This window comes from Crotalus tigris, unplaced genomic scaffold, assembly GCF_016545835.1.
Source record: "Crotalus tigris isolate CLP2741 ecotype Arizona unplaced genomic scaffold, ASM1654583v1 scf7180000023718.2468807, whole genome shotgun sequence".
NCBI classification, from domain to species: domain Eukaryota; kingdom Metazoa; phylum Chordata; class Lepidosauria; order Squamata; family Viperidae; genus Crotalus; species Crotalus tigris.
The window spans coordinates 1,461,965-1,477,095 of record NW_024100137.1 but is presented as its reverse complement, the minus strand read 5'-3'; the positions used below and the strand labels follow the sequence as shown (position 1 = coordinate 1,477,095).

General features: G+C 39.1%; 1 protein-coding gene across 2 annotated transcripts in view; it reads right to left on the bottom strand.

Moving 5' to 3' along the window:
* Positions 1 to 709: 709 nt before the first annotated feature.
* TTLL7 (tubulin tyrosine ligase like 7) overlaps positions 710 to 15,131 on the bottom strand; it is an 87,582-nt gene continuing 73,160 nt past the window's right edge. For both annotated transcript variants that reach the window (XM_039321015.1, XM_039321016.1), the window contains 3 exons: positions 14,060 to 14,220; positions 12,910 to 13,083; positions 710 to 2,667 (listed from right to left, as the gene is read on the bottom strand). In XM_039321015.1, the coding sequence (XP_039176949.1) occupies positions 2,553 to 2,667; positions 12,910 to 13,083; positions 14,060 to 14,220 (450 nt within the window). In that variant the 3' untranslated portion in view covers positions 710 to 2,552. The remainder of the gene's footprint in view (positions 2,668 to 12,909; positions 13,084 to 14,059; positions 14,221 to 15,131) is intronic.

The following is a 15,131-nucleotide window of genomic DNA, read 5'->3' as shown; positions in this document are numbered from 1 at the left end:
TTGTGGTATTGATCAATCCATCTGCCACGATCCCACTACTATACTTGAGACTGGGTGACATCCCAAACGTACAGTAGGGCAGGGTCCCCAATCCCCAGGCCGTGGACTGGTACCGGGCCGTGGCATGCCAGCAACTGTTCCACACAAACAAGCAAAGGCCCATCCGCGGGATGCAAGCAGCACACAAAATCATGCACCCTCCGGTCTGCGGAAAAACCTCTCTCCATGGAACCGGTTCCTGGTGCCCCAAAGGTTGGGGACCTCTGCAGTAGAAGGCTCTCTCTGTTCCACTTATGGCTTTGGAATTGTTCTTTTGGAGAATGTTTTTGAAGAAAAGCAGGCTAAGTTGTGTTAATAAATAAAAATAAATTTATTTGGTAGCAAAGCAGTTGCTTTGGCAGTGGCACACTTTTTCCATTCCTTCCGAGAAAATTAATGCTTCCTATTAAAATCCATAGAATATTGTTTATGGTCCCTGGGACTCACTCCAACATTCAGAAGTGTATCTTATTACAAAAGTGCATTGTATAATATTTGAAAAGCATTATGAGAGTATCCTAAGGATTTTAAAATGATGTTTGTACTGTCAATCGCATGGTAGAAAGTACTTATTCTTGAAAACTAAATTATTTTCTTGAAGAAAAAAAGCAGCTCAACATATACACACGCATACACACAGAGACACAAATAAAAGAGCCAGTACAAATGCTTGCTGCCCATGTTTTTTATTAGTAGTAATAATATTACAACGCTCCAGCTAGAAGCTATGGATCAGAACGGATGGTCTTGAATAATTTACCCAGAGGATTGACTTCACTTAACTAAGAGGTCTCAGCATGCCCTTACTGAAAAATAAAAATTGCACATTTCTTATCCTTCACTTCAGTTAAAAATGTGCCCAAAGGTACATTAGGCTTTATACAAGTGTCTTTAACTGTGAAACAGAAACAACACGCTTAGGAGTTTACTATCTTTATTCCCCTAAGCCTTATCATCTATCCTAATGGCACATTGCTCCCTACAAGAGAAAGAAAACAAACAAACAAACAAAGCTTTACATAAATAGTTCAGATCTAAAGACATTCCGCCTATAAAATAATTTATTTTTTAACAGGACCTGCAAGGTCACTTTTGTTGGATAAAGCAATCCCATACTCAGATGATGCTGAGAATGGAGTCCTGGAGCTATGAGACCAGTGGAATAGTCCCTGTAAGCTGTCCACTGACCTACAATGTGGACGAGTATAAATCAGAGTTAGGACATTCAAAATAGCCTGGCCACATACACAACCATTTCCTTTTTCTTTCCCTTCATTTAAATCTCTTGTTTGGGGTCTGTAGATTTTTGCTTGAGACATTGGCTTCTCTATGGAGGTGTTCCCAATTCTCTTGGCTATCAATGCAGTATTCCCATTAACTGTGTTGCTGTGGAGCCTAGAAATATTCCAAGGAGGGACTGCCGACAATTGTATATTAATTCCTCCTTTTAGTAATCTGGTGGCCAACCAGTCTTCCCTATTCCTTCCCCGTTTTACCTTGGATAAATGGGGAATGGACCACAGAATTATACTTGATAGCCTGGGTTTCTTCCTCCTTTACTTCTTTGAAGGAGGGACTCTGCCCTGCCATCTTCTCATCACAGAAACAAAGTTGACTGTTTGACAGTCTGTCTCATGTCTCAAAGCAAAAGGCCAATTAGGATTCTGGGAAGAGAAGCCAATCTGCATTATGAGTATTTCATAAAGAGCTGTTTCTACATAATGCTCCTTGCTTCTTTTTCCCCAGCATTCAGTCTTGTGAAATGTTTGTGCAGTATGAGATCAAATATACGCCCCAAGTTATGCACACTTTCATCGGGGTGGTGGTGAACCTACTGATTGTGGGATAATTTGCTCTAATTTTGAGCCACAACATGTCCCAGATATAAGCAATGTAGGCAGGATCGTTGGTGCGCTCATGGATTTTCCCTCTCCCATTAAGTTCAATGACAGAGACTAGACCAGATCTGGAGCTAGAGAAAAACTGATACTTCTGTGGGAACATGGCCACAGATGGTAGTAGTGTGGGATGTGACCAAGCTTGGTTCTCCTCTATTCAACTCGCATCTCTGATATGCTCTACCCTATCTGTAAAGATATCTTCGCTGAGAGAACACCTCTGCCTGCAGAGAGCTCTAGTAGCACATGAGTTAATATTGCAACATAACTGGCCTTTCACCAGAGAGCAGGGCTTTCACTAAAGTCTGACAGCCCCTCAGCTGAGAGATCTCCAGTATAGGATTGTGGCCTCTGCGCCTCTGCAGCAAAAGTATCGCTTTTAGTACAAATTTATTTAGTCATCTAGCAAATGTGGACATTCACGTACCTCTGTAAACAGTTTAATAAGGTTTATTATATTCTGAGAAATGTTATGTGTTTACAGCAGATTTCTGAGCTACATTTTTATATATGGTAATAAATATATAACAATATCTATGTTCAGTTCCATCACACATTTGTATTTGAGGAGAAAAATAAAGCAAACTGCCCATTAATATAACGTTCCTTTTAGTTTCATGAGTGCTCATATTTAGATGTAAACAAAACCGAGCGAGTCATCCCAGATGAGCTACACCCAAAACCAGTGGAGGGTTTCATGATGAATTGCAACGGTCCTGGTAGTAAATACCTAGAAAAAAGTTTAGAGACAAAGGCGTAAGAATTCAACAGACATCTTCAATTCAACTAAACAAGTATTCACAAATAAATAATCTATCAGGAAAAGGGACATACATTTGTGTGATTCAATCATAATATGACCAACAGTGTGATATTTTTATTACCTTGACATAACAAAGGTATTATCTTACTAACACGGCAACTGGTGATTCAAAGAGAACTTAATAGATTTTAGGACAGTATGTTAAAACTTTGCAAACATGCATTTTAAAAATATGACGAACAAGCTGGTTATATTCCACTCAGAACATCATCAAGGTAGTATTTGTAAAAAGGTGATTCATTTTTTCCAAACATAATTTTTTTACCTCATCCAAATTCTGAACTTACAATCTCTGTAGTGCAGGCTTTTGCTCCCGTTGGGGTGTTCCACTCAGAATTTTTAAACACAACCAGCAAATAACTACAACACTTATGCTACACAAAAAAACCTGATAGATAATGAAATTTTGAATATATGTTTTTGTTCTATTTTCCACACTTCAAGATTCTTGACATTTAGCTAGTTTTTCATTATTTGTTTATCTTGCAGAATATATTCATTAGAACATAAATACCTTCATGTACCAAGATACACACACACACACACACACACACACACACACACACACACACACCAAACAATGGACAAACTGCTACTAGTACCTCCACAAACTTCAATAAACCCTTCCGTATGAGGAGAAGATTGCAGGCTACAGATGAATTATTGCATCTTTCAGTTGCTAGGATGATTAGCATGAATCAGATTGGTCAAGAAAAAGTTTGGAAGATAAATGAAAGTAGAAAATGGAAGCCATGTTACTTTAAAATAGGGAACAGAAAAGAGATAGAAACTTTTGTAAGACTCCAGAACAGATCGTTTAAAAACCAAGGGACAAAGCTATATCTGGAATAGAACATAAATTCAATACTTTCCTTTGATAATAACATCGTTTACATTTTTTTTTTAAAAAAATGGCCAAATATACACCAGCATATCTATTATCCATTAGCTAGGCCAGCCCATGCCCAACCCGCTTCCTACTGTTTTCTGGAAATTTCTAAGGAAGTTTCTTCACAATTCTGCAAATATTAAGGCTTGCTCAGTTAAATTATATTGTCCTTTCACATAAATTATATACTTTGGAAATGCTCCTCAAATTGGGTCATTTCAACATTAAAATTTGATAAAGAAATACAATATTTGGAAGTAGGTCACCCAATCCTAACTTCTTCTCTGAAATGAATTCAGATATATTATTTCCAGATATCATCTGGAATTCATGTTTCTCTCTTGGTGCTCAGGCCAGAAATTATGGTTTCTGTGGAAAAGATTTTTTTTAATGCCTAGCATCCTATTATCATACTTCATGCATGCAGTGTGGTACTATCATTAACATACACACATACTGTGATCATAACATTTCTTTTCCTACAGAACTTTTTAAGATTTAAAAGCAAGTAAAACGTGAGCCATTTAAGAAGTAAAAGCCGTTCAATCTCAACAGCTTTTCTATTCGATTATTTCTCATATTTTCTTTAAAAAGGACAAGTATATTAGTGTGGCTTTTATGCTGCTTATCCCAAATTATGACAGGGTGAGCATGAAGGAGGACATAGAATTAAGGGGTAAATCATTTTGTGTTGCTTTGTTTATATTATTGCCTGAAATAACCCCTGACCCAGAAACATCGATACCAAATTTTGCTGCATTAGACTAAGCCCTACCATTACTTAATGAAGTTGTGATATAGCCACCATCACATTATCATGATTTTAGCAAATTGCTAATTCACCATTCATCAGTGACTCTCTGATTTATATACTTACATCGCTGGCAACACCAGCAGAAACAGAACTTGAATAAAAACCTACAAACAATCATTTATCATAGATTGCCTAATAACCACCCTTTAATTTATTTCCCATTACTAACGCTATATAATTACTTGCAGATATTAGATGCTCCAAAAATGTATAAAAATAACACCTACCCTAAGTGGAAGCTACGTTACAAGTAATGTATTATGCTAGAACTAGTACACATAATAGAGCACACTGTTTAGAAAACGTTACCTCATAAGATGATGAATTCTAAGCACTGTGCTGCAAGAGTCAGAATGATTAAATACCATGAGAGCATATGCTAAAGCCAGGTTGTTGTTATGGAAGGCTCCCCATGAAAGAGCTGCACACAAAGACCTGCTTTAGTGGAACGATGTCTATATTTCAGGTTCCCTTCCCTCCCGGACCAAATCCAATGAAGTGTGTAAAATGGCAGAACTCATGCCTAAGGCTCCAGGCAAAGATCATTAAATATGTCCACTGTAGAAAGGACACATTAATTACATGTTCTGAAGGTTCGGGGGGGGGATAAATAAATTAAATAAAGAAGTGGGGAAAAAAGCTTTTTGTGATGGGCAAGGGAAGAGATGGAGAAGGAGTGGAGTAATTTTAAAGACATTTCTTAGTGACAAAGTGTTTACTAATGGCATTTTATCACCCGGAAATGAAGAAGAGAAATTCCTGGACATTTTGACAGGCGATAGTGGTTAGCTGAACTGTGGCACTTACAATATTCAATGTGAATATGCAAGCTATGCTGAAATAACTCTCCGTAATGTAAATCATGAAAAACAAGGGTGATCTTCGGTCAAAGTTGATTGTGAGATCATCAATAAGCAAAAATAAAATATTAGCCAGGCAGTTTTTTGTTGTTGTTTTTTGTTTTGTAGAGCAGCTCACTGTCCTGCCAAATGCTTTTTTGCATTTGGCTTTAAGTTACATGATACAAGTGACTGTGAGTACCTAATAGTACAATTATAGCAAAGAACTGGACATCATCACCTATTACTTGAAAGAATTCTAGAGTCTTTTTAAAAAGCGCGCTGCTTCCAGCAAATTCTGCCAAGCAAATATGTGTAACGTAGAGAAATCAAAGGGGGTGGTTAACAAGGATATTAGAAATGTCTCTTTAAAGCCTTCATGATTCTAAATGAACAAACCAAGAGTGCTAAATATATTCTTCACTTCAGCATTTTTAAATAAAAATTTACTAGCTCCAATAACAGGTTAAACTTTCATTCAATTTAGTAGAATTACTTCCATATAGATACTATTCTATATAGGCAGCGCGATGGCTCTGTGGTTAAGACACTGGGTTTGTTGGCTGGATAGCTGGGAGCCCAGGTCAGGTTCAAAAACCAAGCACCGTGTGATGGGCTGAGCTCCCATCCTCACCCCAGCTTCTGGCAACGTAACAGTTCAAAAGCATGCAAGTGTGAGTAGATAAAGAGATAACACTTTTGTGGAAAGATAACAGCGAACCGTGATGTCACGCTGGCCACACGACTGCAGAAATATCTTTGAACAGTGCTGGCTCAATGTCTTTGAAACAGAAATTAGCGCTGAGCCCTATAGTCGGCACAACTAGCGGAGTAAAATCCTCAGGGACTTAGCTTACTATTCTCTATATATTCTGCCCTTCCAAAGAAACATCTACTAAGTACGTGTATAGTTAGTCCTCGACTTAAGACCATTTTGTAGCAACTGTCTTAGTTACGAAGATGCTGAAAATTGTCCAGCCCTCACACTTACAACTGGGTTGCGCACCTACGACTGCTCCACATCCACAGTCACATGTTCAAGGCATTGTCAATGGATGTGTATTTTTATGGGTTGCACCACCTACCTCGTGCAACCTTCCTAGTTGGCTTCCAACAAGCATAGTCAATGGGGAAGCTGAAATTGCTTAACCCATCGTGTGATTCACTTAACAACCATGGTGATTCACTTAAATGAACGCGGCAAAAAAGATTACAAATTTTGGTACAACTCGCTTAATGATTGTCTTGTTCAGAGAAAGAAGTCCCAGATCCAACTCTGGCCTTAAGTCAAGGACTACCTGTAACATATTAGTCTGCAGGTTCTGTCCAGAAGCTGCAGCTGCAAAATTTCTTCTAAATATACAATAATCCCTTGCAAAATTAAATTTGTCTTTGCTAACATGCAAAATGCATTGCAGTAGTCCAAACGGGGAAGCCTTGCTCACAATCATCCGTGCCTTAGTCAACTCCTATTTGGGATTACTGCAATGTGCTTGAAGCTCCATCGGAAGTTGCAACTGATGCAGAATGCAGCAACATTCAGTTTTGAGTACTCCGTGGTACACCCAAGAAACACCTCTGCGGCAGTTGTTTTCTGGGTGTGATTTGAGTGCTGGTTATCATCTTTAAAGCCCTACATGACACGGAGCCATGTTTCTTGCACAACCCCCTCTCTAAGGATTTCTGCCTATCCTACTAAATTAAATTGGGGAGGGGGGCTTTTCAGGTCCTCTCCCTTAAATATTGCCATCCAATGAAACCCCAGAAGTATGCCTTCTCATTGGCTGTCCCAGTAATTTGGAACAGTCTCCCACTAGACTTCAGAGGAATTGCTACCCTTTCAGCCTTCTGAGGTGTGTGAAGACTTGTCTGTTCCCCCAAGCACTGGGCTAGAATGGGGGATTAAACTGTGAGGCTGTGTAGTGTGGCATCTGGGGGGGAAGTTAAGTTTTTAATTTCAGGTAGTCCTCGACTTACAACAGTTTAAAGTTACAGCAGCACCGGAAAAAAAAGTGACTTGTGTCCAGTTTTTACATTTATGACCCTTGCAGCATCCCCACTGTCAAGTGATCAAAATTCAATTTTACAACAGTTGCAGCATCTCTCGTGATGTGACCACCTTTTGCAACCTTCTAACAAGCAAAGTCCTTAGGGAAGCCGGATTCACTTAACAGCAGCGTTAGTCACTTAACAACTGCAGCGATTCACTTAACAACTGTGGCGAGAAAGGTTGTAAAATGGGTCAAGACTCACTTAACTGTCACACTTAGCAACAGAAATTCTGGGCTGCATGGACTATTGGAAACTGCCTAGACTAGTCTTGGTGTGAAATAGACACGCATCTAAATCTGTAAAATAAATAATAATGAATTTCAATTGAATTGAGTAAGGAGTAGAGGGAAAAGGGCTGCCCTAGAAAACATGTATCCAATAAGGAAAGTTGGAGGAGAACTCCTTGGAAAAGAATTTGAAGTCTACAAAATACTTTCATTTTAGACAGGGCAGGAGAATAAAATACAAAAAGATAGCGACTGCACTGCAAAGAAGAAATCTATACTATTTTTTTTTTCAAAAGGCAATTCTCTGAGCATAGCAATTGCTATAGTGCATTAATTATATCCCCAATTAAAAATTAGAATTATAGGTAGTTCTTGGTTAACGGTTGTCTTTTTAAATGATCATTCAAAGTTACAACAGCGCTGTACAAAGTAGCTTTATGACTGCTCCTCGAACTTATGAGTATTGCAGTGCTAAATGTCTATGGAGATTCTCGGTCATCCAGATCGTAGTTTATCCCAAAGGTGCTTTTTCACGAGGCAACTGGACTTCCTTGTTTTTCTTTGAAGATGTTTTGCTTCTCATCCAAGAAGCTTCTTCAGCTCTTCAGAGAGAAGTGAAACGTCTTCAAAGAAAAACAAGAAAGTCCAGTTGCCTCCTGAAAAAGCATCTTGGGGAGTGTTGCAGTATTCTGCAATTACATGATGGCTATTGGCTAACTTCACAGCCAGCTTCCAACAAGCAACGCCAATGGAGAAGCCACCAATAAGCTACCATTTGTAGTCACAGACTGTTGCACTTAATGGTTGCGGATGATTTGCTTAACAACTGCAGTAGAACTGATGTGGTCCAGTATGGTCATGTATTGTTTCACTTAACAACCATGTTGCTTAGCAACAGAGTTGCTGGTCCCAATAGCAGTCATTGTGATGATGACTTGTAACACCAGAAGCAGCATTTTGACCAAATCTTCCCGAGCTTTAAATGTTATACAGCTTGTCATAGAAATTGTTTCAAGCACCTTTGTTTCAAGAGTGAAGAAGTGAAAGCACTTTATATATTGGCTCTGCTAACCCAAGTTTCTCTAAGTTGGCCAGTGTGTATGATGTGAAAGCAAGTGCAGTGTGTCATGAGAACCAGAAAGACCCAGGTTCAAGTCTATTCTCAGCCATGGAAACTCCCTGGCAGTTTCCACCTAACTCATTGGAATTGATATTGTAAGGATAAAGAGAAAGTCTATGTAGCCACCAGAACTTCTAGAGAAAAGACAGATCTGTAAATGTAACAAATACATAAATGGTGCCTTCTAGACATGTTGGACTACAACCCTACCTTATAACAACTCTCTAGGGCAGGGATCTTCAAACTTGGCCCTAATATGATTTGTGGAGTTCAACTCCCAGAATTCCTCAGCCAGGCACACTGGCTGAGGAATTCTGGGAGTTGGAAGTCCACAAGTCATAAAACGGCCAAGTTTGAAGACTTCTGCTCTAGTTTCTCAGGCAAGGATTTTTTTTCCAGCTTTGCTACTAAGGTCTTCTTAACTGAAGATGCTGGTCCTGAATTATGTTGCTTCTCAGCAGTACGGTTCATCTTTGTTTCCCCATCAAAATCTGTTTCTGATTATTTCAAATTACTCAACCCGAGGTGGCAATTTTCTTTGGAACAGAAAAAAGAATTCAAAGAATCTGAACCTTTCCTTATCTTATTTGAAAAGCAGGTTTGATTAGGGCATTAAGAAGACTATGTACTTTCCTTGGAGGAAAAAAAAGAAGAAGGTTTATGATGATAATTTCATATGAGCTTTGAACTGGAGAATATACATTTTCAGTTCTTTCCAAAGGAAATACTGATGAACAAATGTCTGGTGGTTAATTGCTGGAATGAAATTACACACTTCAGATCTGGAAATTAAGGACTGGAGCATTTCCAAAAAAGGCCAGTTATAAGAAAGAAAAAAGAAGTCAGAGTGAATCTTTAAAGGGAGTAGATTTACTGCAAATTTTCTGCAACATCATGGGGTTCTCAGCCCTACAAACACCTGCCAGCAATCATCATTCTCTTTCTCAAAGTTGTCAAATGGCTGAAGCTTGCTTTTTTCCTGACAAAGGCTACTGCCTAACTATTGTGCATTAGAATTACTACATTAAAAAGGTAGAACAAGCAAATTTGAACTGTGTTCAATTTAAAATGCCCTTTTGAACATTAAACAGGCTGAAGGCTCACACTAGTATCTTAAATGGGCGATTTCAGAGATTTCCAGAATGATTTGGGCTCAAAAGAGTTGGATTCAACACATTTCTGCATATGTCTGTTACATACATTTTCATCTTGCCTTTCTCCTAGATCAGTGGTTCTCAACCTTTTTAATGCCGCGACCCCCAACCGGTCCTAAGTCGAGGACTACTCAACCGGTCGTAAGTCGAGGACTACTCAACTGGTGCAGCACCGTTTGCAGAATGGGACTTTTGGCGGGCTCAGCAGGGCAGAGACAGCCTGGACAATTTCTATTGGCTTTTGAAAGCCAATAGAATTAGACTCTATTCAAGAGAGTCTATTCTATTGGCTTTCAAAAGGGAGTAGCACAGCTAAGGAAAAGGGGGGAAAAATGGCGGACTGCGTTGTTTGGCGACCCCCGTGAAATGGTCATTCGACCCCAAATGGGGTCCCGACCCACAGGTTGAGAACCACTGTCCTAGATAGAAGCTCGAGTTAGTTAATATGCCGTCTCACTTCTTTTTATCCTACCTCCTCTACCATAGGCCTATCAAACTGAAGAGCTGAGAAAAAAATACCTGGCTCAAAATTCTTAGAGAGACTAGAACCTGGATTTCTCCAATCCAATGTTGTCATTTTTATTACACTATTAACATTTTTTTAAAAAAAAAAGTTATGCAGAAACTACCATCTGGAAATGTATTTCAATTTTTGTCACATATTATATTCCAACATAATGGAGTAAGGCAGGCAGGATCACTAACATGTTGAAGTTTGGGGATGTACCGCAGGCTTTCACCACAAATAAAATTATTTCAGAATGGAGTGAGACAGCATCAGAGCTGTGTGATATTTCTGTGTCATGGCTATGTCAAAGATGCACCACATCCTGATTACTATGGCCCTATGGTGAGGAAATTTTATAAACAATTTATACTGGGTTTATATTTCTAAAAAAAATACCCATGCTTAATTTTGCTCCTTTTTGAAAGGACTGTGAATTAAAATAACATTCCATCTAACCTAGAATCAGTGTGCCTTCTAATAAGGCACACTAGATACTTTCGGAAAAATGCTTTTGATTTCTTGTAAGCAGCATGGGTTATTTGGGGCTCACAAGTTTATCATAACATTTTTGTAATTCTCAACTACTCAATATACAGCAGGGTTAGGTATGGCCTATACCACGGGTCGGCAACCCAAGGCTGCAGAGCCGCATGTGGCTCTTTGAGCCTTTTCCTGCGGCTCCCAGCCTCTGCTGCCATTTGCACAAAGAAAGACAGAGACACAGAGAGGCACTTGTGCTTCCCTTCTCTCTCTCTCTCTCTCTCTCTCTCTCTCTCTCTCTCTCTCACACACACACACACACACACACACACACACACACACACACACACACTGAATAGGGGAAGAGGACTGGCAGACCAAGAGCAGGAGAGAGCCAGCCCAATAAGAATGTGTGTCAGCTTGTCCGAGAACAGCGTGAAGCCAGCTTGCCAGGTGAGGAGAAGATCGGAGAGGGAGAGGGAGGGGGAGAGAGGGGGGGAAGAGAGACGAAGAGGAAAGAGAGAGAAAAAGAGAGGGAGAGAAGGAGAGAGAGAAAGAGAGAGGGGGAGAGAAGGGGAGAGAGAGAGGGAGAGAAAGAGATGGGGGAGAGAGAGAGAAAAAGGGAGAGAGAGGGAAAGAGAGAGAGAACTCATGCATAGCACCCTCTATTTCTTTTTAATTAAGCTCTTCAATCAAGGTTCCCCTTCTGGCGCACACACAAGTGTGCGCAAGTTTTGCAGCAAGTTTTTTCTGTGGGAAACGGGTCCAAGTGGCTCTTTGAGTGTTTAAGGTTGCCGACCCCTGACCTATACGTTCTCAATCATTATGAGCAATGACCAAGTATCACTCCAGAAATAAATGGAAGGGATACCACAGCTGGATTATTAAAACCTATGGCTACTACTACAATGTATAGCAGCAAATTCTGTAAGTTAAATCAGAATCGCTACAGATAAAGCTCTTGGTTGTTCTGGTTGCTCTTAAATTTGCCCAAATAATCATTTAACAGATAAAAAAAAATACTTTGGTTTGTGAACCTGATACTGTCTTCGGAGAATTGGACAATTATAACAAAATTTTAGCCTAAGGATTCATTTTGTAAAGTTTATTGTTCTTTTAGAAGTGCAGTATGACCTTATTATCTCTTTGACTGTGTCTGGGATATCAATATCCATATGCTAATCTATCAGCCAAAATGTCTTGTGCAATAGTCTTGTATTTTCTCAAAGATTCAAAACTGAACTGGGACGCTGATGAAAAAATGATTCTGAACGCTATTACTAATTGAATAAATCTTTGTCAAACTGTTCCAGATCATTCAGTGAAAGTAATAGCTTTTTAAAAATTAGCTCAACATTGGGAAGAGTTCTAATAGATCTCTTGTCCTATTTACTAAAAGGACTACCCAAAAAGAATTTGTATAGATGTTCATCCAGCCTACACCAATCTATTCAAGCTTGGGAATTCATTTTCATTATATTAGTTTGCACCAACTTTGTGCCTCTCGGATATTTTATATCTCTTAGTCTTGGAAAACAAAGGGAAGAAAGTGACTATGTTTCTGCACTAAAATAATAGAGGCAGCAATCAGAAGCTAGGAATTACATATATAAGAATGAGGGTTTTTTTCCCCCTTCCATTCACTTGTGTCCAATAATAGGAGTTTGCCTGCACAAGTAATTTGTAATTTCCTTGGCAAGGTTTTTCCAAAGTGGTTTGCCATTGCCTCTTTTCTAGGGCTGAGAGAAAGTCACTGGGCCAACTTCACCCAGCTGGCTTTGTGATTAAGGCAGAACTGAACTCATAATCTCCCAGTTTCTAGTATGATGCTTTAACCACTACACCAAACTGGTTGTCATAAGAATCAGTTTATACATATGTAAACTGCTGGATTGGAGTTACTATACTGGAATGAAATATTAAAAGTTAAATTAAACTTTTAATTTAAAGTTTAGTATCAACTGAGATTCTGCAACAAAATCCAATGGTATGGTAATCACACCCTTGCATCCCCGCATTGCTTTTAACATCAGACCGCAAAACGTCAAATTCAGCATCATGCATACCTTGTGTTGTCCCAATCAGAATTCATTCCAGAAATGGACCCTCTAACATCAGACGAGTACTTGTAAACCACTAGCAGGCACTGTTTACAAAGCTCAACTATTCGTTGGCAACACTGGAGCTGATCGGCAGTCACGGCTTCTGTGCTTTTACTGAATATTGTCTCCCAAGAGCTCCTGTTGGTATGGAAACAGACATGACCTCATGCTTTCTGCCACAAATGACAATCTGAAATCTTTACATGAGAAATTTAGCTACGGAAAAGGAAGTGAATTAATGTATGACCTTGTTAGTTTACAGTAAGGAGCTGGTACTGTTTCACCAACAGTTGGCGGGAAATAGGAAAATACAAATTAATAATTCAGCCCTTGTCTTTCGAAGGCCTCACTAGTCAGAGTTTCTGTGGTAGAACTGTTTTTTAGGAGAAGAGAGTGTTGGGGTGGGAATTGTGTTCTTCTTTATTCCCAGAAACTGGGCCCTTGAAATCCAGCAACATTGCCAGGATGGGCTCTGGAAGGAACAAAAAGTAATTCAGGAGACACAGGAGTTACTTCTCCTCTTGACTCCAGAGCAGCTTTCTGCTTTCTAGATCGGATCAACTTCAGCTCTAATCATCTCCTGCCAGGATAACTGCTGTCTATGGACCACCAGATGATTAGGGAATAGGAGAGCTGAGCAAGTGATCAAAGCAGCAAAAAGTCTCTCTGTGTGTGTTTGTGTGAAATTTCAGTTCAAACCACTACTTCCCAAAAGAACATGGCTGTGATTTTGAACAATTCTGTTTTGATTAAAAAATCCTGCATCCAGTGATGGTATTCAGCCGGTTCGCACCAATTTGGCAGAACCAGTAGCTAATTTTTTGTTGAATTCTGGCCCAGAACGGACTTCTGGAAGCGGCATCCACACAGAGAACCAGTTGTTCACATATTTGAATCCCACCACCGCCTGCATCCATAATCTTTCCAACACTCAGAACATAAGCTATGGAAATAGAGGAATGAATAGTTTTTGAGAAAGTTTAAATAAGCAAACAGTATTACTAAATTAACCATGAGGAAAATAATTCTACAGCAGTCACAAAAGAGAAAATGCTTTGTTTTTATTCAAGAAAAACAATTTCCATGTCTGTGTTTTGTGAGTGTATACTCTTACCCTGAATTACAGAAACAGTTCCACAGCCCTTGGCCATGGCTCCAGAGCAGACGATTAAACACACGGTTAAAAAGTCGGTACAAATGTAAACATTCCACATCTGAAACTCTCCAGATATGCTTCAGGACAGAGCGAATACTGACTTTCACAATGTCTAAAACCTATAAAAAAGAGTACAATGAATGAATGAATAAATAAATGTTAAGGAACAGTTTAAAAAGCAACTTGAAAATTATCTCACAGGTTCTAGGACGGATTAATCTAGGATGGATTAATTTTTTAAAAAAAGCAGTACACTCTTAGTCCTTGACTTGTTGCTTAGTACATCCAATGTATGTAATCAAAAACATTTTATTTATTTATTAAATTCATATGCTGTCCAAGATCACTGTAAACAAACACAAATTAATTATTTATTAGGCACAAGGCAACTCCTACCACTACAACCACAGCACAAGGAAATATAAAAGAAAAGGGGGGGGGGCAATTCTAGAAACCTAGGTAGTTTTTATTTTATTTTTTTAAGTTTAATTTTTTTTCACTTTCATAAACCAGAACTATTTTCAGAGGTATAAAACAACTGCTATTAGGAGGCTTCCAGATTTACATAATCTGACTCCGTTGACCATGATTGCTGAGACGAAGCAATTTGTGATAAAGGTCGAACTCAAAGGAAACCTGTTCCTCCCATTGGCAACCCAAGCCAGCTCCACACAGTATCGATTGGCTATAAAGGCTTGATGTCATGAGAGGACCTCAGGAACACCGTTTCAATGATCGTGATAATGACAACGAAGAGGTTTTTTGAATCGGTACATCAGTGCATCAAACGGAGAAAAGCCCTGCTTGGCATGCAGAAAAGGGGAAAGGCATTTAGGTGATCTAATTTCAGTCTCCTGGTTAATAAGTTTTCATGCTCCTGGTATTCCAAGCGCAAGCAAAAGGCTGAATTTGACCTGCCGGGGAAAAAGGCAGTCCCTGACATTTCTGTGCTTCCAAATTCATCCTTGATTTCCTATAAGACTGACACTATTTGAACATTCTATTTTTCTACCTAAAATCGAATCCAAGC